General features: G+C 55.5%; 1 protein-coding gene across 5 annotated transcripts; it reads right to left on the minus strand.

The window, feature by feature from the left end:
- Positions 1–546: 546 nt before the first annotated feature.
- MTHFSD (methenyltetrahydrofolate synthetase domain containing) lies at positions 547–24,534 on the minus strand. Of its 5 annotated transcripts, XM_047846154.1 has the most exons (9): positions 24,471–24,517; positions 21,557–21,782; positions 20,436–20,539; positions 18,741–18,854; positions 15,928–16,041; positions 13,640–13,730; positions 11,225–11,337; positions 10,835–10,960; positions 547–1,350 (listed from the first exon to the last, which is right to left on the minus strand). In XM_047846154.1, the coding sequence occupies exons 3-9, from the start codon at positions 20,496–20,498 to the stop codon at positions 841–843; spliced, it is 1,131 nt and encodes a 376-aa protein (XP_047702110.1). In that variant the 5' UTR covers positions 20,499–20,539; positions 21,557–21,782; positions 24,471–24,517; the 3' UTR covers positions 547–840. The 5 variants fall into 5 exon arrangements, with proteins under 5 accessions (XP_047702110.1, XP_047702105.1, XP_047702106.1 ...); XM_047846149.1 differs by lacking the exon at positions 21,557–21,782 and having other exon boundaries at positions 24,471–24,534; XM_047846150.1 differs by lacking the exons at positions 18,741–18,854; positions 21,557–21,782 and adding an exon at positions 18,887–19,000 and having other exon boundaries at positions 24,471–24,534.
- Positions 24,535–26,195: the final 1,661 nt, after the last annotated feature.

Consider the following 26,195-nt stretch of genomic DNA (forward strand, 5'->3'; position numbering starts at 1 on the left):
TCACGTGTATACATTAAAAAAAAAAAAAACAAAAAACTCCACGTAAATGCTTTCTTTGACTTTTTGCCCAGGATCCATTGCAAAAGTGCTTCTGTTTAGAAAGCATAGTTCAGCCAAAACCCAGTTTGCTTTTTAGGAAAAGTGGAGGGAAAAAAACAAGAAACGTGGGGCATTAGGCAAATCGGCATGAGCGTCTGTCACTGTGACACAGGCTGGGACAGCTCATTCTCCATGGCGGGTACCTCCTACAAGACCATGTGGAGTGGAGGGTGTTCTCCCGGACGGAGGGGTGAGGCCGGAGAGGCAAGGAGGGCAGAGCAGTGAGGTGCGTATCGCCCCCCAGGCACACGGGCTCTCCGTCGCGGACGCCAGCGCCAAGTTGTGACAAACAGCCGCACCCAGGAGACCGCGCTTGTTGGCTTCTGCGACTTGAACACAGTTCTCCCCCTGCGGTGGTTCCAGACCCAGGATCCCAGGACAGCAGGGCGTGTACCTGCCCCTGACCCCTGCCAGGGCCTCGCCCCTTACTCCCCCTCCCCCCAACCAAAAACCCCTGGCTGTCACTGTTTACTCTGACTCGGTCCCCTGCGGCCTCTGAATAACCAGAGAAGCCAGTGTGGTGGCAACACCAGGCAGGTTACGGGACGCAGACACAGCAGGGCTGGGACATGTCGGCCGTGAGCTACTGGCTGACTCTCTACTCGTCAGGAGGTCCTGGGCAGTGACACAAAGCCGGGCCATCCTGGAGAGGCCTGGGCCCAAAGCCGCTCACACAGCAACGCTCTGCCGAGTCCTGCTGCCACGCCCCTCAAGTTCCACGGGGACCGGAGCAGCGCCCCATCACAGGTCGGCGGCGGCCGGGCGACAGTCAGGCTGTGGCTCCTGCACGCGGCCGCCCGGCAGGTCGCTGGCCCTCTGCCGCCTGGCCAGTGCCACCGTCAAGGTGGCCGCCCCCAAGCGCAAGCCCTGCAAGCGGGAGACGGCCTGCTGGGCGGAGGCCGGGGCCTGGTAATGCAGGAGGGCCCTGCCCCGGGGCCCCTGCCAAGTGAGCCTCTGGGGGACCGCTCCGAGTTCTCGGAGGGCTCTCTTCAGCTCGCTCACTCGGGCGTCCCGGGGAAGGTTCCCGACACAAACGGTGCCAGTGGGCCCGTCCTCCCCCTGCGCAGGGCAGGGTTCTGGCAGGGGTTGGTCCCGGGGCCCCCGGACGGCGGTCAGGTGAGCTGGCTGCTGGCTGCTGGCTCCCAGGAGGCGCCGGGGCTCGTCCCGGAGGGTGACGTCTTTCCCAGCCTGCTTCTCTCGGTGACGAAGGCTTTGGAGTACTGGGATTTTCCCCATCACCTCCCAGCTGATCTGAAAGAGCAAAGCAGTCCCAGCTGTTCTCTGGGGGTCCCAACACGGTCACGAACGGAGGAGAAATCGAAGTCGCACGGGGGCCTCTGCCGCACACGCTCAGGTAAGCAGTCTCGGCCATGCTGCCCTAGGGGCCCACCCTGGCCCTCTGGGAAGCAGGACCCCTCGGTCCCCGTCCTGCCCCAGCTTAAGTGAAATCTGGGACCCCGAAGCCATTTCAGACTGTGCCCGACGTGCCACGGCAGCTGGCAGGAGTGGAACGGTTTTCTCTACTCGGGAGGCAGAAAAGCAAAGGCCTCCTATGCAGAAGGGATAGCGGGAAAGGTCCGTGGAAAGAGGGTGACGGGTCACAGGTGGCAATCCCCCTGGTGACCTCCATGACAATCGGGGCTTTCTGCCTCCATGCCAGCCCCTCCTCCCAAGTCCCCACCCTGTGGGTGGGATGAGCTCTTTAACGGGGCTCCCTGGGGCCTCCCCCTTCTCCCCACTCCTCCACTGGAGGAGCGTTCCTCAGGGACCGAACCTTTCAACGTGTTGCCAAAAATGCAGAGACAAGGCAAAGCTGAAACAGAACCCCACTTCTGAAAACGCTTTCTAGCAACGGGTTCATCAAGCTACAAAGCAGCCCTACACGAAACGTTAAGTCTCAATGAACAGGATTTCTATTTTGGCTCTTTGGGAAGCTGCAACAAAGGAGGCGGTAAAAGCACCCCGAGACAGGAGGCAGGGCCCCCCTCGAGTACCGGGATGGACAAGTGGGGTCTGCGCACAGAGGGGACTGACTTGAGCCCGCGTGCCACATGGCAGCTGATGGCCCCTCCCTGGGGTAGCCCTTCAGGTTAGGCTGAGCCTGGATGACTGAACCCGGGACAAAACCCGTCTTCTGTCATTTAAGGAATCACATGGCAGAAAAGGAAGAGAAAGGCACTGGTGAGCCCTTCTTAGCAATCCCCAGTCTTTACAGATGCGTTCTGTGCTGCACTAGGGCTCAAAGCTTGTACATGACCAATTACAGGGCATGGTGGGCAATGGTCCCAACACGGGACTTCCCACAAACGTGGGCACGTCAGGATACGTATCAGCATACGAGCTGGATAGATGTAACTTCCCTCTACAAGTAAATAGCCCACCTAGTAACGATGTTCTCTTTCCATTCAGAACCGTATGTCACTAGAGTAATGGTTCTTATCCCCGGCAGATGTCAGACACCTTGGGAGAGAAGCCGGGGTTCCTTCCCAAGGAGGAGTCCCCCGCAATTCTGTGTGCAATTTCCCAGTCTAGTCCGGGGTCTCCAAACCGCAAGGGGCACACAGGCCCCAGGTTAAGGATCAGCGATTTAGAGAAAGGGTCAAAGAAACTCAAACACCTAAGAACGGTTGAGCCCCTCCTCACAAACTTCAAGGCTGCTGATCCTCATTAATTCGGCACCTGGTTCTCTCTCCCAGCACTAAGTGGACAACACCCCCACCTTGGCCCACCTCTCCACTGGCTCAGATCCCTCTCCAAACGGACACCACCCTCGCTCCCGGGCACGGCCACGTCAGAAGCCTCTGTGTCCGGTTCTTGCCCACTCACGTCCTCAGAGCAGCACAGAGACTCTCAGCTGCCACAGAAAGACCCTGTTCAGAGAAAACCTCCCCCTAATGTTCCCCAGTGTCGAGACGCAAAGAGACAAGCAAAAACCACGTCTGGGCCATGGACACATGCATGAGATGAAGCTTCTCTTTTCTAATCAAAAGGGATCTTTCTTCCACTGGACTCTCTGCAATTCTCCCGAACTGATTCACTCAAAGGTGACAGAGCTCCCAGGCCAGTACCCCGGAGGCTCTGGTCCTAAGGCGTCCTGAAGATGGTCTGGTCCAGCAACCGACCCTCCCACGCCTCCATTCTACCTTCTTAAAGAGTTCACATTCCTGTGTCCTTTCAGAGTACTTAAAAACAGATTGAAACTGGTCATAATCAGATTCTTTTTATTTTCTAAGGAATCTCTACACTCGACGTGGGGTTTGAACTCACAGCTCTGGGATCAAAAGTCACGTGCTTTTTTTTTTTTAAAGTTTATTTATTTTGAGAGAGGGAGAGAGCGTGTGCCGAGAGTGATCAGGGGAGGGGCAGAGAGGGAGAGAGAGCATCCCAAGAAGGCTCTGCACTGTCTGCCTGTGCAGAGCCTGACGCGGAACTCAATCTCACAACCGTGAGATCGTGACCTGAGCCGAAATCGAGAGTTGGACGCTTAACCGACTGAGCCACCCAGGCGCCCCAAGTCACATGCTCTTCCAACGGAGCCAGCCAGGTGCCCCCAAACTGGTCATATAGGTTCTTCAGGATGTCTTGAAGTTACCAGATCTAGTATTTAGAAAGGATGACCCAACTCAAAGTTGCAATTACAGTCGGAGGAAACGTGTGACTACGTACTTCTGTGGCAACGCTGAATGTCATCCCACCCAACACCCACGAGGCCAGATCTCCTGGTAACAGCACTTGCGCCAGCACCGGCTCCGAGCGGTCTTGGCCGGGTGATCGCCCCACATGCTGAAACCCCCACGTGCTTCTGCCCAGCGAACCACGGGGCTCCCTCCGGCAGAAGCTAGCGTTCTCAGGGAACCTGACCCAGGGGGCGAGGTTCCACACTCAGGCAGCAGAGATCCATTTAAAAACGTGTCACGTGGGGCAAAAGCACACCTGCTCCGCACCCCACAGGGGGGCGCTGTATCCCAAGCAGGCACACGTACACACTGCGAATGCCTGAACAAAAATGTTTTCACTGGGTACGCACTGAGCTAAGTCTACAGCACCGCAAACACACTCAGACACACACACACACACACCCCTTTACAAGGGGAAATGCCAACTGCGTCACTGTTGCCTAAAACTGCTGGTCTCAAGACAGGATGGTTTTGGGTAAGGAAGGACAAAGCTCAGCGTCGGCTCATGCTTGCACGCCCACACGTTCTCAATGGAAAAATCTCCCCGACTGAGAGGTGGCCACTTTTGCCACTTTCCCAGCTGTCTGCCATTTCTGGGCTCTTTGCGGAGCGGCTGGGGCTGATGGCTGTCCCACAGCTGACACAGAGGCCTCTGTGCGCCGGCTAGATGGGCTGGCTTCAGGCTCAGGACAGTCCACGCGGTGCTACGCTGTTTTTCCTGGCTGGCCATTAGGAACATTTGTTACATCTGTGAGTGTGCCATGTGACACGAAAGATTTTTGCCTATTAACCAAACATACAAATACGTTTCTGCCTTTCAATAACTAATCATTCCATTAAAAGATAGTATAGCGAATTTAACTTTCTTTTATGTGCCAAAACCATTCTCCACTGACGTTTTACGAAGATCGTGTATAAACATACGTTCTCTTTAAAGATTAAAAATCCTGTCCCCTAGAAATACATGCTAAATCCAATACAGATCAGCAGCCTAACTCTCAAGTCACCTGTGGCCAACTCAGAAGGAAGACTCCGGTTCTAACCTTGCCTCCGCCAACCCCCGGCTTCAGAATTTCACACCTGTTGCTTTTCCTGACTCTCCCTTTACTTGAGCAGAAGATACAGAGACTGGGAGGGAGGATCCTCACTCTGAAATGCTAGCACACGTTTGAGCTATTGCTGGCAAAGGAACAGGAACACCATACGTATTTCTCATGTGACATACAATGTCCACACAAATTACTACTGCCACACATGAGACCAACACTTGTCATTCATGGATCGAAAATACTTTTATTTAAAAAAAATTTTTTAATGTTTATTTATTTTTGACAGGGGGAGGGAGGGACGGAGGGAGACAGAGCATGAGCGGGGGAGAGGGAGAGAGAGAGAGAGAGGGAGACACAGAATCCGAAGCAGGCTCCAGGCTCCGAGCTGTCAGCACAGAGCCTGACACGGGGCTCGAACTCACCAACAGTAAGATCATGACGTGAGCCGAAGTCGGAGGCTCAACCGACCACCCAGGTGCTTGGATGGAAAATTCTTTCAAATACGATACTTTCAAATGAGCAAGGTGAAGCGACTCGAGTAACCAAGCATGCAAGAACACAGCACAGCTAATGAACGTGCTGTCTTCCAAAAGTCATTCCTGCCTTGCAGCATCTGTTGGCTAATTATAGCGTCTCCTGATTGTAACAGGGCTCGATTTGTGCGTCTTTTTGCACAGAGATGATCAAAGGTGTCACTTAATAGAAAAGGCCCCACAGGGCCACTCCTTTATAATTATGCTCTTACTGTGGGTGCTGAAGGACCAGGAGGGCAGTGACCGCACACCATCGCCCCATCGCACGCCACGCCCACAGTCAGGAAGAGAGGGGCCGTTTGGGGGTGGCCACGGAATCACTACGCAACACGGGCTAAAATGGTGTTTACTTGCTGGAACACATGATCACCTCCAACCCGTGCCACATATGCCAGCTTCTGTCCGCACACTTCGGTGCCCGCCCATCCTATGCTGTTCGGAGGATGGGGACAGCCCGACAGACGAGCCCACGAGCGCAAGGAGTCCCCTCCCACCGGGCCAGTTCGGAGCCGGGTGTGGCACGCGTTCCTGCCAGGCGGCTCCGGGCCCAGCTCCACACCGGGGCGTCCGCCTCGCGGGGAAGAGCGGCCCGTGCGGCCCCACCTCACGCACAGGCAGGTGCTCTGCACCAGCAGCTGGGGCAGGCCAGCGTCGCCCCCACGCACAAGCACAGGACTCCTGACAACTGGGGCATCGTCTCAGGCGCCTGTTCTTACCCCCTCGGCGCGCGGCAAAGGGAGGCTCGTTGCAGAACTGGAGGCGAGCGCCCGGGGAGAAGGCTGCCCGCGGAAACCGTCTCTCCTCGGTAGTGCGGACGGGGGGCGCGCGCCCGCTGTGGGAAATTCAGAAAACGGTGAACAGAAACCGGAATCCCCCTCTCGGAGACGGCTACGGTTCACGCGCGGGCCTACCCCCGCCCTTTCCTGCGCGGGTTCCAGCGCCACGGGCTGAGGACACACGACACCGCAAACGTGCAGAGACGTGCACGCTGCCCGCCCACCCGGCACGTATCACACGAGCGTTTCCTCTCACCGTCAAACACTCTCAAAAGGCTGCGTGTACTTTAGTGACAGGGTTGGCATCTGGGACCCTGACGCACCTCGGGGCCCTGCATTATACGGGATGCACACATCGCTACCTGAATTTCTAAGTATTCCTCTAGGACAGGTTCCTAGAAGTTCAATTACTGGGACAAATACAGCAAATCTTTTTAAGTGGAAGGATCGGCCCAAGTCCCCGGCCCCGTTGAGGGTGTGGCTCAGTCCACATCTGGCTGATACCTTCCAGACAACACTGTGATGCAGGATCGGAAAGCGGGCGTCTGTGTCCCAGGACGGTTGCTGCTCACAGAAGAAGTCCCTGTCCCCAAACCCTTTTCCTCAAGGCATGTGTCATTCTCAAGAAGTCAGTCAACCGGCATGGTGACCATCTGGGAACAGCACTCCCTAACAGCTGTGGATGCTACAGAACTTTTTGTTTCTTTGAGCCTGTATACAAGGACGACCCTGGCAGAGCCCCATTTCTTCACTGAAGGACAAAATGAGTTGATCCGAGAAAGACAAACATCCAGACGTTGGTCAACAGAGTCTCACTGCTCCCCTCCGTCATCAGCGATAACACCTTTCCCACAATTACTGCAGGGAGCAAAGGGGCTGGGAAGCAGTCCTTTGATCTGTGGCTTTGGTGGCAAGGAGCAGTCTCGGGGGGGCCCTGGGTCTCTCTGGAGCTGCAGCCACACCCTGTTGCCTGACCATGTCTCCGGGGTACCCTTAAATAAGTATCATACCCTCCACCTACCCCATTCTAGCTCAGCAGACGTCAATAAAGGCACGGGTCTCGCTGTCCTGAGGTCCAGTCTGGTGGGGCCATGCGAGGGGAGCGGAGGTGTCAGAAACAACCTGGAGCCCCACGCGCAGAGGGCCCCGTCCTGCTTTCCAGATGCTCGTCTGGGTCTAGCGGGCAGCCAGGCTCTCGGGCAGGACACTGCACTGCTCTGTCGTGACCCACCACCTTGCAGCCCTGGGAGCGGATGGGGCTGTGCGGGGGGCTCCAACCAGAGCTAAGGCCTGCAGGTCACCTTGCACATGGCCGTCCACATCTGCCTGGGGGTTCGGGACCCACCTCAATGGCCGGGTCTCATACCGTCCACCGGCCAGCTGGGCAGAGATCCTGGGAGGAACACCTCCTTTCACCGGGTTGGACCTGCTGGGCCGGGGGCTCAGGGGGTTCTGGGTCCTCAGGGGAGGCAGCTTGTGGTTGGAGTGGGGCAGTCATGGCACCTTGTAGCTTAGACAGGGAAAAGTCCCCTGAGTTTGACAGGTCAGGTGAGAGGCCACTCTGAGGGAACAGAGGAACCCACGTGAATAGAGCAGACGCACTTTCCAGGAGGAACGTCTCTTTCTCCTTCACCGAGAGGCAGTGAAGGGCACACGGTGATAACGCACAGCCACGGAACGACTCGGGCCAGGCCCAGTCTTGGTTCAGTGAACGTCTCAAAGGGGAACCGCGAGGACTCTGCCAGCACCAACAGCATCCAGGCACGTTTCTCACAATTACTGACTTCCATTTCACGCCTGTGACAGCCACGCCGGCGACAAAGGGCAAGTTTAGCCGGTGCTTCCGTGCTCTGCCTGTGGGGTCAGCACCGACGCTCTCCACGCTACAGATAAACTAATGGGGTGGGGGGGGACCTGCAGAGGGTGCACCAAGGTCACAGATACAGCGACTGAGAGGCCTACGGTGGCTGCTGAGCTCTCCAAACTACTGCGCCCCCTGGTCACCCGTCTTTAAAATCACAAAGCACTTGGGGCGCCTGGGTGGCTCCGTCGGTTAAGCCTCCGACTTCAGCTCAGGTCACGATCTCGCAGTTCGTGAGTCTGGGCCCCGCGTCGGGCTCTGTGCTGACAGCTCGGAGCCTGGAGCCTGCTTCCGATTCTGTGTCGCCCTCTCTCTGCCCCTCCCCCCGCTCATGCTCTGTTTCTCTCTCTGTCAAAAATAAATAAAACATTAAAAAAACTTAAAGTCACAAAGCACAGGCAGAAAAGAGGACAAGGTGGGTCAAGGGCCCCCCCCTCCCCACTGCCCAAAGGAACCACAGCTGGACAGCAGAGTCCATACCCACTGGCTCCCAAGCGGGAGCACCACGTGCCTCTCTCAGAAGGTGGGGCAAAGGCCAGGGGAATCGAATGCTGCACAATCTTTGTGTATTAAGAACGAGTAAAAAAAAAAAAAAAAAAAAGAAAATGTATCACACTTTGTACTTATTTCGTAACCTTCATCTGGGAAGTCTACAGTGTTTAGAAAAAAACTGATTCCAGATATCCCACAAAACAGACAAGAAGCAAACTTGGGGATTCTAATACCCACACGACAACAGTCTACCGGCAGAATATCCACAGGAGGATATGCCAACGTGTATCTCACAGTCCATCTGAAATCAAGCTGTATCCTACGACTGAACTTCCCCACCCCTTCCCAAATCCTCAGTGGAATTCAGGGGTTCCCAATGTCAGTGAAAATTCCTTCCGGCTGCACACAAAGCGAGGCCAGAACAGAAGCCCCAGGGACTGGAGAAAGTTGCTGCTTTCACATGACCCCGTGCAAAGGGACGCCCTGTGGTGGGAGAACTAACACAGGACCCCAAAATGAGAAATGGCCTTTTAAAAGTTTGAGATTCTTGGGGCACCTGGCTGGCTCGTTGGTTAATGAAGCATCCAACTCTTGATCTCGGCTCAGGTCATGGTCTCACAGTTCGTGAGTTCAAGCCCCATGCTGGGCTCTGTGCTGACGGCACAAAGCCCGCTTGGGATTCTCTCGCTCCCTCTCTTTCCCTCCTTCTCCCCTGCCTGCACATGCTTTTTTTCCTCTCTCTCAAAATAAACAAACATTAGAAAGATAGATAGATAGATAGATAGATAGATAAAAGTTTGCGATTCTTGGGGCACCCAGCTGGCTTAGTCGGTAGAGCACACAAATCTTGACCTCGGGGTTGTGAGTTCAAGCCCCACGTTGGGCGTGGAGCCTACTTAAAAAAAAAAATAGTAAAAATAAAAAATAAAAGTTTGAGATTCTTGCTCAGGCCTCATTAGCAATCGATCTTCCAGGAAGGGGCTGAAACAGTGCGGGCGTCAAAAACCAGTAAAGGCCCCAACGCCCTATGTACAAAGTATGGCTACTTCTTTGGGATCCCTGGTTCATTTGGTTTTCTTTTACACACGAGGAATTATCTTCACCTAACACGACCAATAACATCACCTGTTGATATTTTTCTTGTTAAAATCAGCAGAATGTGACCATGGCTATTCCCCAAAGCAACACATCTTTGTTTTTCTTCCTGGAGAGGCCGCCCAGAATCTTCCTAATGTGGGCTGCAGTTGGCCTTCCGTCTATGAAGTGCTGTCCTCCAGGGGACCTGTAGCCTTGCCGTAGTCAGACTCTTGTGTAACCTGCCCCGACTCACATTCTCAGCCGTGAGCAAAGGCCACCTTGCTCCTGTGACCTGTGTATCAGCCTCCACTCAGAGCAGCTGTGGCCCTGAATTCCAAGGTAAACCCAAGTTCTCAGGAGAGACACCGAGGGACATCTTAATACTCACTAAGGGGGCCACTGGCTTCCCCACGGCGCTCAGCATGCACTCGGACCCCCCACCGGCCCACTTTCAGGTCACGCCTGCCTCTCCTCTCTGCTTTCATCGGGCTAACCTAGAAGGAGCCCAGAACTGCCTGGCCGTGGCGTCTGTGGGAAGGCCCACTGGGCCGTAGCATTTCATTTTGGTGTCAAGCCTGGAGGTGGAGGTTACGGGGTCTCCATGCCCAAGGGGAGGCTGCTTTCCAACTCTGGACAATTCGGGTTCCAGGGATGGAAGGTGTGGAACAAAGGCTTCAGTCCATACCAAGCCCAAGCTGTGCCCATCTCCTCAGTAGCTCTGGCTGCTCGCCAGCAGGCGGGGCCCTAACCTGCAGGCTGGCCTCTGGGACCGACTTCCTACCGCAGACTATCGTGCCGTGTGCCGTGCAAATGCTGCGGATAAAAGTCACCAAGGCATCAGCTTACGAAGGTCACGGGTACCGCGTCGACAGCCAGGTCACACGAGACAACCTGGGACTCCCAGCGAGAAAGCTGATGAGGCAGCAGGAGGCTGTGGCCAGGACGGTGGCACGCAGCCCTGAGATGAGACCCACCAGCAAGGGTGTCGGGGCATCGGCCCTCTGAGTGGGCAGCTCTTTCTGCCATGGACAGCTGGTGCCCTGCGGCGGGAGACCTTGCACCTGCCTGCTTACCAGAATCCCACAGGTTTGCAAAGTATATTCTCGGGCCCATGCCGGGAGACAGATTCACAGGAGCTCAACTGTTCAAAAGCTCGCGGGTGATTGTAACGCACAGACATGCCAGGCCTGGGGACAGCTGCCATGCCAAAGGACGCCACACAGGAGGGGATGCCTCTGAGCTACAGGCCACTGCCGGCCACGGCACCCACCTTGGACCATAAGATTCCCGTTGGCTTTGGGCGCTCACACCCTGTGGCAATGACTCTCGTCGGAGTGAGAATGTAGTCCACGGTGAGGTCGTGGTCCTCGAGCAGCGCTTCAGGTATGTCGATGACCTGGTCAAACAGAAGGGGGTGAGGGCGCTGGCGGGCACACGGCTCCCGTGCTCACCGCACACACAGTAGATGCACGTGCCAGGCCCAAAGGGAGAAGGCCTCACCGTCACGCTGCCAAACAGATCCGGCCCCCGCTGATGGCCACCACTCGCGACAGCCGCGGAGCGAAGGCAGAGACCACTCCGTCTCTGTCTCTCTCCCTCCCTCCCCTCCCGCTCTCTCGGGTGTGGCAGGGGCTCTGCTGGGCCCGTTCACGGGCAGCACCTGACAGTCGTGGACGATGGTGACCACTGGTGTCTCCGGGCCGACCGCTCCCATCGACACCATCATGGCATATTCCAGATCAGCATAACCTTCTCCCTTCCCAATTCTCCAACCTAAGAAACACGCAGAGCGTCAGTAGTATCTCCGGAGTACATGTTTCATTAGGTCACAGTGGAAGCAGAAACCCGGACTCAGTATCCCCGGCCCCTCCTCAGAAACTGCCACAGTGAGCCCACGGGCGGGCGGCCCCCCGGTAGTGGGGTTCAGGGGACAGAAGACACTGCGCATGCACAGAGGTCAGCACGCAGTGATGTGAACCTCGAGCCCTTTAAACGTGTTACGAGAGGAAATGGAACCTTGTTTGTATGAGCAGAACTCAGGTTTAAAAGTAATGAAAGAGCAGTTTCTAAAAAGATTAAGAACAAATTTCTGCTAAACACAGAATCTTTTTAAGCTATTTCTCCTGGAAGAGAAGTAAAAACGAAAATGAGGGACAGGCGATTTAAGACGGCATCACTTTGCCTTGTGAAAAGCGCCACAGGAGGGCGGGGCCGGCGGCCCTGGTCCCAAACTGCAAAGTCCGAGGTGGGGCGAGCGGAAGGCTGAGCCCGAGGCTGGACGAGAAGCTACGCGGCAGGAAGGAACGCGGCAAGACGGGAACCTGGCTCCCAAGAGGATCGACACCGTGCCGTTAGGAAGCCCGTGACACTGCAGAAATCCTGACTTCTGCACAACCTCAGCATCAGCATCATCACAAAGGGCATCAGTGCTCATGGGTCTAAAATGCTGGCCTGTCACGCGACTCTTACAGTCACCAACGTCCAGCCACGCGTGCAAATACACGAGACAAAGACAGTTCCACGCAGAATTGTCTGAGTCACAAAGGATGTGGACAGTCTGCACGAAGAGACAGGCAGGTGAGCGGCAAACACAAGAAATGACCACCTTCGCTCACCATGGAATGCAAATCAAGCGGCAGGTGGCACACGACTGCTCACTGCGGGACGGGTAAGCACCAGAGCGTGGTTATTCTAGTTACTGGCACGGGAGCAGGGAGGGAGGCGAGCTGTACAGGGCTGGGGATGCGAGGTGGGTTATGTGGCTACAGCCACCAGGGTTTAAAGTCCACCCTTTGCCTCGGCAATTCACTTGCTAGGATTATGCCACGGAAAGCCCTGGAAGGCACCACAGACTCAACCCCAGGACTCTGGCTCCCTTTAGTGTTATCTGTAAGGGAAAAGCCAAAACCAAACCCTGGTGACACCTTAAGTGCCCATCAGTCTGCAGGGACGGACATCATCCGGCAGGACACACAGTGCCGTGTGCGCTGCTGCCCCCTTCTGGGGAAACAGAGTCAGCACAAACCACCCCAGAGAGAACGCAGGACACGTGTGGACTCACAGACACAAGGAACTACGGACGGTGGACGCCTGGGAAGGGCACGGGTGATGCTTTGAGAAGCGCCTGATCATCTTTGAAAAGAAGGCCCTGCTAACTGCCCCTTGCCAAGAGCACGGCCCCAAGCCTGTCCCCGGGCCTCGCGGCCTCTGGGAAGCCAACCCCAACCTACCCAGGGCTGTGCTGCCCCTCCTACCCTCCTCTCCTCTCCCGCTGCACCCACCTCCGCCACCTGGCACATAAGGGCCAGCCCTGAGGTCGCTTCCCAGATGATGCCCAGCTCGAGGCCTTAGGGTCACTCTGCTGACCCTCGCCGGTATCAGTGCTCACTTCTGTGTCGGGCACTGAGCACATCACACCACAGTTCAGCCGCTGTGTCTGCTCTTCCCAGGCCCTGCGGCCCAAGGCAGAGACCACCCACAGCTGGCCTGACACGGGGCCCAGAGCAGGCACCCAGGAGATGTGTGCCTCTGGGGACCCATCCCCAATGACACAGACAGAGCGCATAACTGGAATACAGAGAAAGCAAAAGCGCGAACTAGGGCAGAGTGAGACACAGAGGCGAGCGCCCCGCCCCCCGCCCCCACTCCCTCCTCCGAATGGCAAAGCACCAGGCCTCCCGGTCAGGCTCGGGACAACACGCGTCGCCCAGAGGCCGCCGCTTCCTAACGGAAACAAAGTTTAGAGCCTGACGTTTTCCCATTCACTGGAGGTTCTCCAACACCAACCATTACTGACACACTACACACAAGTCCAGCTCTGGTTCCAGGTAGCTTAAGAACAGAGGAAATACCTCTCACCACCTGAACAGAGATGATGTCACTTTATTTTTCCTGCTAAGAAAAATGAAAACACTGTAAAGGTATTGAGTGTGAGGGACAAAATGAATGACAGAGACAGTGGTTACTCAGAGGACAGGAACGTGTCCAGAAACTGAAATTACTTACCGTCAGGGTCTAGGAGACGGACAGACAGCAGAATGTCACGCTGCAGGTCACGGTGCGATTTTAACCTTACCTTTTTCAGAAACGGCAACGGACCCCACCACCACCAAGTCCACAAGGACCCTGGAATCCAAGCCCACGGGGGTGCTGTAGTTGCGCACGCCCTGCGAACAGAGACGTGGGCCTGAATGCTTCCCGGGCGGCGAGCAGCTGGCCCCCCTCACAGTCCACGGGCGAGGAGCTCGCAGGAGGCAAACTCGTGCCCTACGACAGGCACACGGCATCGTGGGAGCGGCATTGAGGATAACTTCCCACAGTTTCTGCCCCAGAGAAGATGGCGCTTTGGAAGGGACAGCACAAATGAGTAAGGCGGTAATTTCACAATACGGAGCAAATCAGAGGAGTGCTGTGGTTAGAACAGAGGGGGGGAGTCACGCGGAACCATGTGCAGACCCCCGTGCGCCCCGTGACCTCAGCAGGAGGAAGCTCTCTGACCGTCCATGTCGCCATCCGTAAGGCAGAGGCGCTGCCCACGGCCTCGTCAGGCTGGTGTTGGAACGGAAGGAGATGGCGGAGGTGATGCACTTCGTGCATGAGATGGGGCCAGCAAGAGTGTGGGGCAGACCCATTAAGTGTGTGACGCTGGGGGCCGCCACTGGCACGCAGGGCGTATTCACTCCTGAGATAGGACTCAACCCACACCCACCTAACGTACACACGTTTACACTGAGGGGGCCCGTATTTCAAGAACAGGGGGGCTGATGGGGTCCTGCGTCTCAGACGTGAAGGGGCACAGATCAGTCCGGCAACCAGATCACGGCCCCGCACGGACCCACGTCCGTGTCCCGCCCTCCACTGCTAGGCAGTCGCCACCACACGGTGACAGCCGTTCTGCCACTCGGCTCTGGCAGCACAGATAATCAGCGCACCATGGCCCGCATCTGTGCACACGCGCGGCCGTGAGGCTCTCTCCACGTTGCCATTTTCCCCAGCCAGGAAGAAAAGGAAAACCTCCTTCTCGGGTTCTGGTGCGTCATGTTGTAACAGGGCCCGAACTCGGCCGTTCGAACCCTACTGAAGCTCAGTCACGAGTGCTGGCCCGGCTCCGCTCGGGGCCCAGTCACACTTTCAGGGGCGCGTGTGAGGGACCGGCCATCTGACCCGGGCCTCAACCCCAGGACGGGAACTGCGCTTACTCTCCCGAACCTACGACTGCTGTGCGGCCCATCACGCTCCCCGCCGGCTCTGGGAAACGCGAGCGCGTGCCCGTGGCCCGTGCTGCCAGCCGCGGACCATCCACAGGGTGCATTTCTGAACAGCGACCAGAAGCACGACCGTCTCTCGTTTTTCTACTGTGCCTTTCCCTTTGCACTTTTTTCTACACGTGTTTTATTACCGTGCTCTATTACACGGGTTTTTGTAAACCACATCAGATTCTATTTTTGGAATAAAGTTACCGATAAGTAAAAATAAGCATTCAATTTTTAAACATCGGACTTAAGCGGAAAATCTCTTTTAAAAAGGAATATCTCTTAATTATACACCTGGCTACAGACACAATTAGCCCACGGTCAGACACCAGGAGGAAAGTCGTGTTTAGGTGACACCTCTGCAGCCTCCACTGAAATGCCCCGTGTCGCAGAGCTGCTGATACACAGCCTTCAGCCAAAACCACTGAAGGAATGAATTCTACACCATTTATTGCACGATTCACATTTGACCAGCATTATCTGGCCAGGTGACCATCTTATCCTGCTTCTATTAAAATGATGTGATGGAAAAAATAAATAGGAATATCTTGATGCCTTAGTTTTTATTCCCAATAGATTAGGAATCAAAACGAGCAGGGGTCTACTCCAGGACTCTGAAAAAAGTCACCAAGTTCTATTTCTTCATCTGCAAAACACAAGGCAAATCCCACTACAGGGCAGCCTAGGATAGTATTTACACACTTCCGTTTGACCACACTGTGAGGCACTCCGGAAAAGCCCGTCCCTGAATTACTCAAGTCGTTATTCAGAACTGCTGAGGCCACTTCCAACTGAAGGGTTCTGCAAATCCCTGAGTCCCCACTTGCTCTAGTAGCAGTTCAGAAATTGCTAGATACCAGACAGTGACAGGTCAACACGGGGAGGTGTCAGAGGCCAGGTAACTTATTTCCTCTTCCTTCTTAACAGGAACTTTACAATCTGCAAACCTGTGCAAGAGAGAAACCGAGCAGCTCAAGTGGAGCCCGTGTACCTGTGGTTTTTCGACGTGGCTCCTGTATCACGGGACGGCTGGATGCTTGTCCACTTCTGCTCATCTGGCTTTGCGGAAAATGAAGTTCAGTTCTGTGGGGCACTCTGCGCCCGCACTTACCTGAGAGGTGGCGCATTTTCTCAAGACGTCCTTCGTTGCGCCGGGCGGCGGCGTGATCTTATTAAATAACCCCGTTCTCAGCCGTGGTGTTGGCACCAACAATGTTTTTTTGCTCTTTTAAAAGAAAGACAATCAACGAATTATAAAGTTAAACCCAGGAACTTCTTGTGTGCATTTTTAACGTTTCGGGCGCAGAGGCAAGTTGCTGTTACTGGCATTGTTGGGGAACGACTTCTTTGCATGCCTAATGAAATACAAAGAGTCACTCGGGCCACTAGCCCACCCCACAGCTTGTCATCAAACACAAATTCTAGTTTCCTTGCCACTCAAAATCGCCAGGCAATGACGATGCAAATGGGCACAGAAGCCCAAGGATTCCAACCAGGCCCTTCCTGTGGCCCCTCCCCAGTGTTACACACTCTGTAGGTACAATGCTTTCACTAGGCACCTGCTGCCCGGCCTGAGCCTTCTTTCTGTCCAGCAGATTCCAATCTCATTATAATCGATATTTTGGATTGACCTGACTCCACAGCCCCTTTTCTTCTATTTAGTTCCCAAATGCCTTGGTTCTCCAAGTGTGGTCCCCAGCCAGCAGCGGCCCCTGGACGCCTGTGAGACTCTGGTCTCACGGGTGACTCTGATGCCCAGGATGGTTCCAGAACCACTGCCACAAGCATCCCTGCAGATTATGCAGGGGCAGCCCATGAGCCAACTGTAAACTTATAAAATCTTTGGTGTAAAAAGAGTATATTTCAGTCTTTGTGCAGGAGATGACAGCCTGAGACGAACACAAGACCTATAAAATCGCGGGTTGGCATACTTAAAGCCACGACAGAGGAAATATTTCAACACAAGCCGTGACCACGTGCTCTTTTCGAGTGTGAAAGAGGTCTGGGTTCATCTGTAGTCTGGAGACGCTGGTGTGCCACATATTATTCTGGTTACTCCCTCTTTTCTGGAAGCTTCTCACCTACCAGCTCAGTGGCTCTCAACCCTACCTGCGCTTTAAAACCACGTGGGGAGCCGTCTAAGACTTAGCCAAGGCCCAGGGCCACTCAGAGCCTCTCATTCAGAAGGTGACATCGGCAATGACTAGTTTTCACAGCTCCCTGGGTGGGGCCGACGTGTGGCCAGTGCTGGCCTGGCCAGCGGCTCTCAAAGCACCAGTGGGGTACCTGTTAAAAAGAGGCTCTAGAAACCGACTGACGGTCTGGGAAACTGTGTATCCCCAAGAGCAGGCCTCCGTGTCCCCAGGCACCGGCTGTGGCCACGTGCACCACCGTCCCTGCCGGAGCTCAGGAGGTGTGGCAAAGCCTGCAGGTCTACCTGCTCCCCAGGTGATTCTTAAGCTACTGAGTTTCCAGCAACAGCGAGGAGCCGGCGGCCCCAGAGCCCCAGAGCGCGGGGAGCACACGTGTCTTTTTCACCATCACATCCCCGTGCTCACAACCTGGAATAGAGCAGCTTCTCCAGCGTGGCCATTTCTCTCCCCTGAAGAGAGAGATGTGGAGGATGCTGCTACTCCACCCGCCACGTGGCTGCGCTCCTACAGGACGCTGGGACTAATCTCCAACCCACTCAAGGCTCTGTCTGACCTTGTGCTGAGGGGCCGACGGTTAAGAACCTCGCACACGAACAGAGCTGGCTCCGCGGTCACGGTGCGGGTCACGATCCCAGCCCCACCACTGCCAACGTGGGCCTCGGCCAAGTCGCCTGACCTCTCAGGGTCCAGTTTCCTGTGTCACGAGGAGCGGGGATCTCCCCTACAGGGCAGCTGGTAGGATTTAATGAGGTGATACAGCCAAGTGTTCAGAGAGAGCTGTGCCCTTGCACACGGCGGGCACTCGCTGCAGGCCCTTCTCTGCTGCTGCAAAAATTACCTCACTCATGACAGTGAACTATTGTCCAGGAAAATAAGGCTGGCAAGACAGAATGCTTCCAGAAGAAAAGCCTAAATGGGGGCCTCCCCCTGGGGCTGAACCACAATCAGCAAACGTGAGGATTCCCCACACACGAGCCTTGGGAGGGCCAGAGCAGGAGCCCCGCAAAATCACCTTCGGGTGCTCCCTTCGCCACAGGCTGCAGGGCGCCCCCAGGCCCGAGGCCTCGCGGGAGCCGGGGGAGAGCCGGCCTGCCACAAGGGGCACGGCTGCGCAAGGAGCTCCGGAGATCCCTGTTCACGTTCTCCACGGCGACTGGTCTCAGCAAAACAACAGCCACCATCACCTTGAATCGGTGATGTTACTACCGCTGTTATCTGCGTGTTACTGCTTTTACGGTTTATGCTTAACTTACACGTTTATTTTGGTTTCACGGTTGCATGGGAGCTATGAGCGTTTAAGTTTACACCGTTCTGTTTACACGTACTAAGCTAGTGAACTGACAGCAACCCTGGGGGAGTTTTTTTTTTTTTTAACAGGGGCCTACATATTTTAGGAACCGCTGTTCTAATTTGTGCATTCTGGAGATGTCATCAGATCTCTCACTCACGGGTTATCAAAAATGTCAACGAATTATGATGTAAAAGCAGCAGAAGTAAATACTCTTTCTCTTCTGACGAAGCACATCCGATTTAAGAATGCTCGAGGTGACCGTTCTGAACATCTTTTACCAGTGGATTCAGGAACACTCGTGACTTCTGACAGACAAATGAAAGACACGTGGACCGTTCTCAAGTAAAACTCCCAGGGTGTCCTGCACTGGAGGGAGTCAGAAGCCCCATCTTCCTCAACAGAGGCTTGCACACATTTGCAGGCACCTGGAGCCCGCATCTCGCCAGCGGCCAGGGCTCTGGCTCAGGAAAACGGGGTTACCTGCAGCGCCAGCAGCCGGATGCCTTCCAGCGGTTTGTCGGGGTCCACTTTAACTTCCCGTGTTCTGGCAAAAACTTCTAGGTCTCTGATGTTTTGGCAAGCCAGATAAGAGCCCTAGTTAGGCAAACAGACAGAGGTGCACTTACATCGAGGACGAAGAAGCGAGCGTTTGTCTGGGGAGCGTCAGGATTGACCTTAATGGTTCTGGCCATTTTGAACGCCTGCAAGCGTGGGAGGTGCTCGGCAGCACAGGACGCACCCTGTTTTTAAATGCAATTGCACATTACCGACAGGACGGCCGGATCCTGGGCCTACAGCACGCGCGAGCGAGCGACTGCTCTAGCTTTTCACCCAGACAGGTGGGGGGGGGGGGGGGGCACTAATTCTCAGGCAATATCCAGGAGTCGCCCAGAGAAAAGTCTGGGAAAGCAGTCAGTGTAGAAAGGAGCTAAAAAAGCCAGCCTCACCCCAATTTATTTATTTATTTTTTTTTAATGTTTATTTTCAAAGACAGAGAGAGTAAAAGAGAGAGAGAAAGCGTGTGCCACAGGGGAGGGGCAGAGAGAGAGAGGGAGAGCGGGAAACCCAAGCAGGCTCTGCCCTGTCAGCGCAGAGCCAACGTGGGGCTCGATCCCACGAACGGTGAGATCACGACCTGAGTGGAAATCAAAAGCCAGACGCTGAACCACCCAGGAGCCCCATCCCCAGTTTATTTTTAACTGAAATAAGATATACATTCCAAAAAGGCGTAGACATCGTGTACAGTTTGATGAATTTTCACAAAACGAACACGCCTGTGTTTACTACTGCCTAAACCAAAAAAGAGCGGATTACCACCAACTCTCCAAGTTGCTTCCTTTTTAAACATTTTTTACTGAATCTGTGCCCCTTTCTCTTTCTCCTGTACCTCACGGCAATTTCTCTCCCTGGGAAAACAAGCACTAAAACAAAACAAAGCAGCAACACAAATCATACAAAAAGCACGGGTTTTCGAAGCAACAGGGGCTTGTTTCCAAGAGGCCGGGGGTGGGGAGACGAGGTCCAGCCAAAATGGAGGATGACGGCAGGAAACGGCCACACATGCTTTGGGCTGACGGGGCATCGGTGTGTTTTCAAAAAGCGCTTTGTCTTTCTTGTGGAAAAGGAGCCAAAATTATGAGCTGTGTATGTTTGCTCATCCAAGTAAACTTGTTTCCTGTGAACGCTACCACACACAGGCATCTCGGATTAGCTTCTAGTCTGCACACGGGGAAACTGAGGCCTGGCATCACCGGGGGCTGCTGAGGCCTTCCTCTCCAAAGAAACTGGCTGGGGCTCCCCTCTCAGAGCGCATCACTCGCTGCTGCTCTTAAGGAGCCGCTTGTGAAAAGGCACCACAATGACATGCTTGCAGCCAGGACAAGTGTCTTACTCCCTGTCAAGGGGTGAACAGGCGCCACAGCATCAGCTCGTGACAAGACGCCACCAACCGCCAACCCCGCGCAGAAGGGCCAGCGGCAGCGAGAGCGAAGCTTAAGTGACTGGGATGAGGGGCGTCTCAAACCAGAGGCCAGGCCAGCGGCACGGATTTCGCACCACTACTCACTGCCCACCCCACTCGGATCCACCACGAGGCAGGACAGTGACCGCATGACTATCTCGCTCACTCGGGACTCTCCTGTTTTCCTTCTGAATGCTCCGGGAAGGCTTCAGTACCTTGAAGTTGGGAATCCTGTGATGAACAGGCCGGGGAAAATCCGCTAAGTTTCGTGATTCCATGTAGTCCCAGATCTGTTCGCGAATGTCCTGTTTGGAAACACCTATGGCAACAGAGGGTGGGGGGGGTTAACGCGGCAGAAGGGAGTCCCGCAGAGGTGTGGCCGCTCCAGCACGCTCGCGCCAGGCCAAGCCAGCGCTTCTCATCTGCACAGCGAAAAATCAGGGTTAGTGATGAAGTCGCAACAGATTGGTAACGTCTGAAAACAGAGTAAACTCAAGACAACCCCGGTGTTTAATCCGGCCCTGCTGAAAACAAAACGCAATCCAAGCCCCACGCCCTGTCCTCGCTTGGAAATGCGTGTGCCGCTGGGTCAAGGCACTGCAATCCTCAGTCTGTCCAGCTTTGCCATGGCCGTGATTAGTGCGCTCGGGCTGTAAATCCAGAAAGCTTGTCTCAAACCTAAGTGCTTTGTAAACCTATTATTTTGGATTACCAATTACAACCTCCTTTATTAGCGTAGGAATTTCTTTTTTCTATCTCCAATTTAGGAAGGTGCATTTTTGGCAACAAATAATCTTTATTTGAGCAGAGCAGTGTTGATGAAATTTGCATTAACCACGTACTCTTCCTAAGAGTTAAGAACCATAAGGAGCAGTTTCCGGTTAGGTACCAGCACCTTCCTATAGGCATATTTTTAAGTATTCACTTAATTTCCATTTTTGTTGGCCCGAAAGGATATCCTCGCACTTGCTCAGAAGTCTGTTTCAAGTCACTTTACTTACTACTTGATCTGTTTTCTTTTCTTTAGTATTTATTTTTGAGACAGATACAGAGAGTGAGCAGGGGGAGGTACAGAGGGAGAGAGGGACACTGTATCTGAAGCAGGCTCCAGGCTCTGAGCGGTCAGCACAGAGCCCGAAGCAGGGCTCGAACCCACGAACCGCGAGATCATGACCTGAGCCACTCAGGTGCTCCGTTGTCTGTTTTCATAACAATTTGTTGTGCGGCCAGCACTGCGAATCATGAGGCAGGGGACTCCCCATGAGGTCATCTCATTCGCGGGTATGCTCTCAACACCAACCTGCCCTAACTGCCAACGAGGGCGAGTGCTTCCTACCCTGTGCCGTCTGAAAGTCGCCGCAGGAACACACATGCGTGGTGTTTAGGGAACATGCATCGCTGTAGCTGGCAGTCAAAGCCGACCTCTTCTCTTCAGAGAACTTAGATGGTGTCCCTTACAGCTGACAGGAGGTGCTACAGTACTGTGTGTGGCTGGGACACCTCTCGTCACCTTCCTGGGTGCACACCTGGGGCAGGTACAACTTCACGGGTCCCGAGTCTCCCTAAAATGGGTGCAGGCTATTGAGAAGCGACCCAAGGGAGCAGCCCAGGATCAGAGAGAACGGGGAGTTGCCTGGATGGGTGGTGGGATGGGGCTGGCAGCTGGCTTCCCCCCATAGACACTTCTGAACAGTGTGGCTTTGATTCATGTGAATCAGTCACACTCCAAACGTTTATCTTTCGTAACTGGACACTCTTAACACAGGCAAAGGGAGCTATACTGACAAGCCCCTCCCCTGGCCGCCTGCTGGCTACCAGCTCCCTTCCCCCAGGGCGGTCAGTGCACCCCTTGTTTTTTCTCCTGAATTCTTCCCAGGTACGTCTGGCCCCACACAGGAGACACTTCCTGTCACCACCTCTTCCTAAGGCGGCGCAACACGCAGACAGCCCACACTGCCCCGCACATTGGTGTTTTTGCCGGACATCTGGCAGATGGGCCCATGTGGTATACAAGAGCGCCGCTGTCCTCATGGGAAGCCGCACAGTTTTCCACTCTAGGGACAGGTCAAAATTTACCCAGTCTCCTTCTGAAGGGCAACGGGTGGTTTCCAACCTTCGGTTACGGACGTGCACTTCGCCACCCGCTGCCCATTTTGCCCCCACGTGTTAACCCCCAACGTGCAGTTCTAAGGGGTAAGGGCCACAGCCACAGGCTTCCACTAGCCTACACCGTCTGGCTAGGCCTAGAACTCCCCAGCACGGCATTCGGCCCAGTCCCAGAGCCTCTTGGGGCCACTGCAGGCGCCGCTGGTGCCTCGTGACCCTAGCTGTGCCTCTGGGCCGCTCCAGAAATCGGCGCTGCAGCTGTGGGAGCACTTCGGGACCCGCGTCTATAAGACGCAGGCTGAGCCCACGCTGCTGTCAGCCTGGGTGGGGCCACACAGCCAGTTTCCAGCACTTGGCTTGTCTTTCCCGCCGGGAGCTCTGTTGGCAAGTTGGCTCAGCTCTGTGTCCCTTGGGCAGACCCTCACTCTTCAGGCCTCAGCTTCAGCACCACCTCCAGGAAGCCCGCCCCCTTCCACTCTGCTCCAGTGCCTGGGGATCTCTTTGTCACAGGGCCACCAGGAGCTCTGGCCTGCAAAGCCTTGCTGCGCACGTCAGCCCCATCTCCCACTATTCCTCACTTTGGATTCAAAACGTGGCTCTAGCATTGTTGGTCCCTGGTTCCACACACCTGCCCACCTCTCTGCCTCTCAGGACTTGGTACCTCCTCTCCCTTCAGGGACACACCACATCCCCCCGGAAGTATTTCGAGGGCCCAGTCACAGACAGATGTCCCTCCTTCAGGAACTTGGAGCATCCTAACTGTCTGGTTTTTTCAAACACAGTTACACTGGCACCGCTATAAGATTACTACACTTATCACTTTCACTAACAACCCACAGGTGCTACAGTATCCCCAACACCGTGCAGGATGCGGTGCGGGACACAGGAAATAGAAGAAATTGTGACCCTTGCTCTGGGGAGTCCATCACAAACATCTGAGTGACTCCCATTTAGAAAGCAATGGGCTGGTTGGGAGGTGCAGGGAGCCTGGAAGGGCACAGGTCCTCCTACGTGCGGAAGGTTACGGAAACATGGGAGATGATTAGGGTAATAAAAGATGACACATATTTATGTGTGACATGCCCGAACCCTGTTCCGTAACTGCCTATTCACTCCCCTCAACAGGTTGTGGGCCCCGTCGGGTGAGCTAGGGTCTCACTCATCCTCTACCTCTGGCTCTGAGCTCAGTCCCGGCACTTGGCAGGCATGTGAACTACCGGCACCTGTTTACTGGGCTGTTTACATACCGCACACCCGGGAAGAGCAGAGGTTTATTTATTCCCAGACCCTGGCTCCACTGTGGGCTTTAGTATTGGGTGTTATCTTTGCCAAGAAACCCTGCAACCATCACCAAAGCTCTTCTCCACTAGAGGAGCCCAGGGGCAATGAAGCAAGTGTCCCCAGTGCCTGGACAGGGCCTGGTACAGTGACACCTCAGAAAACATTTAAGAGGGCGGTGATTTGTTTGTTTGTTTGTTTGTTTAAGTTTACTTGTGGGGGGCGGAGGGGAGGGGCAGAGGGAGAGAGAGAGAATCCCCAGCGGGTTCCGTGCTGTCAGCGCGGAAAGGGGGGCTTGAACCCATGAACTGTGAGATCGTGACCTGAGCCGAAATCGAGCCGACTGAGCCCCCCCAGGCGCCCCTAAGAGGACGCTGCGAACCGGCGTGTAAGATACATTGCTTTCCAGCCCCGCCCCTGCCCCTGGAAACCAAGTTAAATTGGTTTCCGGTGAGCCGTAAGCGCAGCTCTCACAGGTGCTGGTTACGACCGGCACGGGGCCCACCGACACCACCAGGTGCACAGCAAGGAGCCTCTCTCTCTTCTCCCCATTATCCTGACTCCGCAAGACAGCGTCGGATATCAGGGTCGGAGACCACCGCCGGGTAGACCCCCCACGCCCCGCTGGGACCCCTCCGGGTGCCCCCGTCTGTCCGGTGGTCCCCGGCCCATCCCCTCTGGCCCCGCGCGCCTCTCCGGGGGTCTCCCGGCGGCCGCTCACCTACTCCCCACTCGGACAGTGGGTGACCCGGCGGCCCCTCACCCGCCCACGCGCCCCCCCGCCCCGTGCCCGTCCGGTGGCCCCTCACTCGCCCCCACGCCTGCCCCTCTGGTGGGTCCCGCCCGCGTCTCCAGCAGTCCCTCACCGGTCCTCAGCTCCATGACGACGCGGCCGGCGAGCGACGCCTCCAGAGGCGGAGTCGGCGCGGAGTGACGTCATCCGCCCGCGCACTCTCCCCGCGCCTGCGTACTGACCGCAAGGGGGCGGGGCGTCGCCGCGGAGGCCTGGTGTGAAGGGCATGGAGTGCGCATGCGCGTGCGTCTCCGCGGGCGGGGGTGGAGGGACGTGCGCAGAGAGCCTGGCTGGGTGCCCGGGCTGTCATTTGTTCACGGAGCAAGTCAGTGTCGAGCGCCCGTTCCCACGGGCGTTTGCAGGGCGCTGGGGCTACCGAGGTGAAGAAGCCCCCGGCCTCTCAGGGCCCACTGCCGATTCCAACACACCCGCCTTCTTTTCTGTTCCCCCAGAGGCCGCCTCCTCTGAGAAGGCAGCCTTGATTGCTCCTCCAGGATGTGATTCCTCTTCTCTGAGGACATACCGAGGGCATTTTAAGATGTCAGGTCGCTGGAATGGGACCCACTGCGGGTAGGATCGGGCCCAGCCCGGCCGCTGAGGGAGTCCGATGTGCTCCCTAGGGCCACACTTCGGTGAACACCCCTTGGTTTTACCGTGCGTGGCCTCTGGATCTCTAGAGACCGAAAGAACGTGGCAGCCTGCCTTTGCTCGGCACATAGGGTGTGTCAGTCTAAGGGCCAGGAACTGGCTGCGGAGACGGCCAAGTCCGAACCCTCTCTGGGCTCCACCCCAGCGGGACCGAAGGAGGGTCAGTTGGCGGGGAATTCAGGCTTTAGGAAGATGACCCTTCCCAAAAGGAGGCCGTCCCAAACCAAGTCGCCAGTAGCCACCTCCCGAGTGATTGCACAACCTTAGCAGTGCGCCTCCTGCATCATAAGCTCCAAAGAAGGGGCGGCTACTTTCCAGAAGTCTATACCCAATACTTGCTAAGATCCTGGCAACTGGCAGCACACTTGCAAAATAGGCAAAGCGTTTCAGCGTCCACCTCCAGATGCGGGAAATGAGGTTCTGGGTGTTCCAGAGACTTCCTCAAGCTCCTACAGAACGGATCCTATGCCCTTTGCCGTCATCAGAGAGAACATAATTGATGACAGTAGCAAACGCTGCTCCAAATGTGCCAGGCTCCAGGCTGAGGGCTTCCGAAGTCACACCTGAATGCAGTCCTCACAGCAGCGGTGGGCAGCAGGGGGCATCCACAGGGGAGGAAACAGACTGGAGATTTTAAGGAGCCTGGCCCAGAGTCGGAGCCGGGAAGAGGCAGCACGTGACGTGACCCCAGTGTGCTTAACTACAAACCTTGCGGCTCCTGGCCACACCTCTGCCTTCCTAGGGGGTATTCGTGGCGTTAATACACAAAGACATCAGCAGCCCTTCGTGCTGCGTGGGGGTGGCCGTGTCTCTTACCGGCTCCCAAAAGGTTATAAAGTACCGAAGGTTATAAAATAGAATCTCTCAGGGAGAGTGGTGTCTTTTCCCACTTTCAGGAAAACACCATGGATCTGTGGAGAACATTTTATGCAAATTGACCCGGCCCCAGCAGCAGAAATGTGTGCAAGACTCACTGTGCTGAGAGCAGCGACCAGGGTGCTAAGCCACAGCCCAAGTCCCTCAGAAGGGAGGCCTGGAGCATCCCCCAGGCAGTAGCAAGCCACGGGGAACAAACTCCCTCCCTGGAAATTTCAGAAAGCAGGTGGCACTCCTCAGGCCATTCCCCTTGGCTCCTTTGTTCCATGTTTCA

The sequence above is a fragment of the Prionailurus viverrinus genome, unplaced genomic scaffold (genome assembly GCF_022837055.1).
Source record: "Prionailurus viverrinus isolate Anna unplaced genomic scaffold, UM_Priviv_1.0 scaffold_38, whole genome shotgun sequence".
Taxonomy (NCBI): domain Eukaryota; kingdom Metazoa; phylum Chordata; class Mammalia; order Carnivora; family Felidae; genus Prionailurus; species Prionailurus viverrinus.

What these genes read in the sequence shown, in the direction of transcription:
- MTHFSD (XM_047846149.1), bottom strand. An exon ending in ACAGGATTCCCAACTTCAAG is followed by an intron (nt 18,855 to 20,435) that starts GTACTGAAGCCT and finishes TTGCCTAACTAG; the next exon opens with GGCTCTTATCTGGCTTGCCA. An exon ending in CCATCGTCCACGACTGTCAG is followed by an intron (nt 10,961 to 11,224) that starts GTGCTGCCCGTG and finishes CTGTTTGACCAG; the next exon opens with GTCATCGACATACCTGAAGC.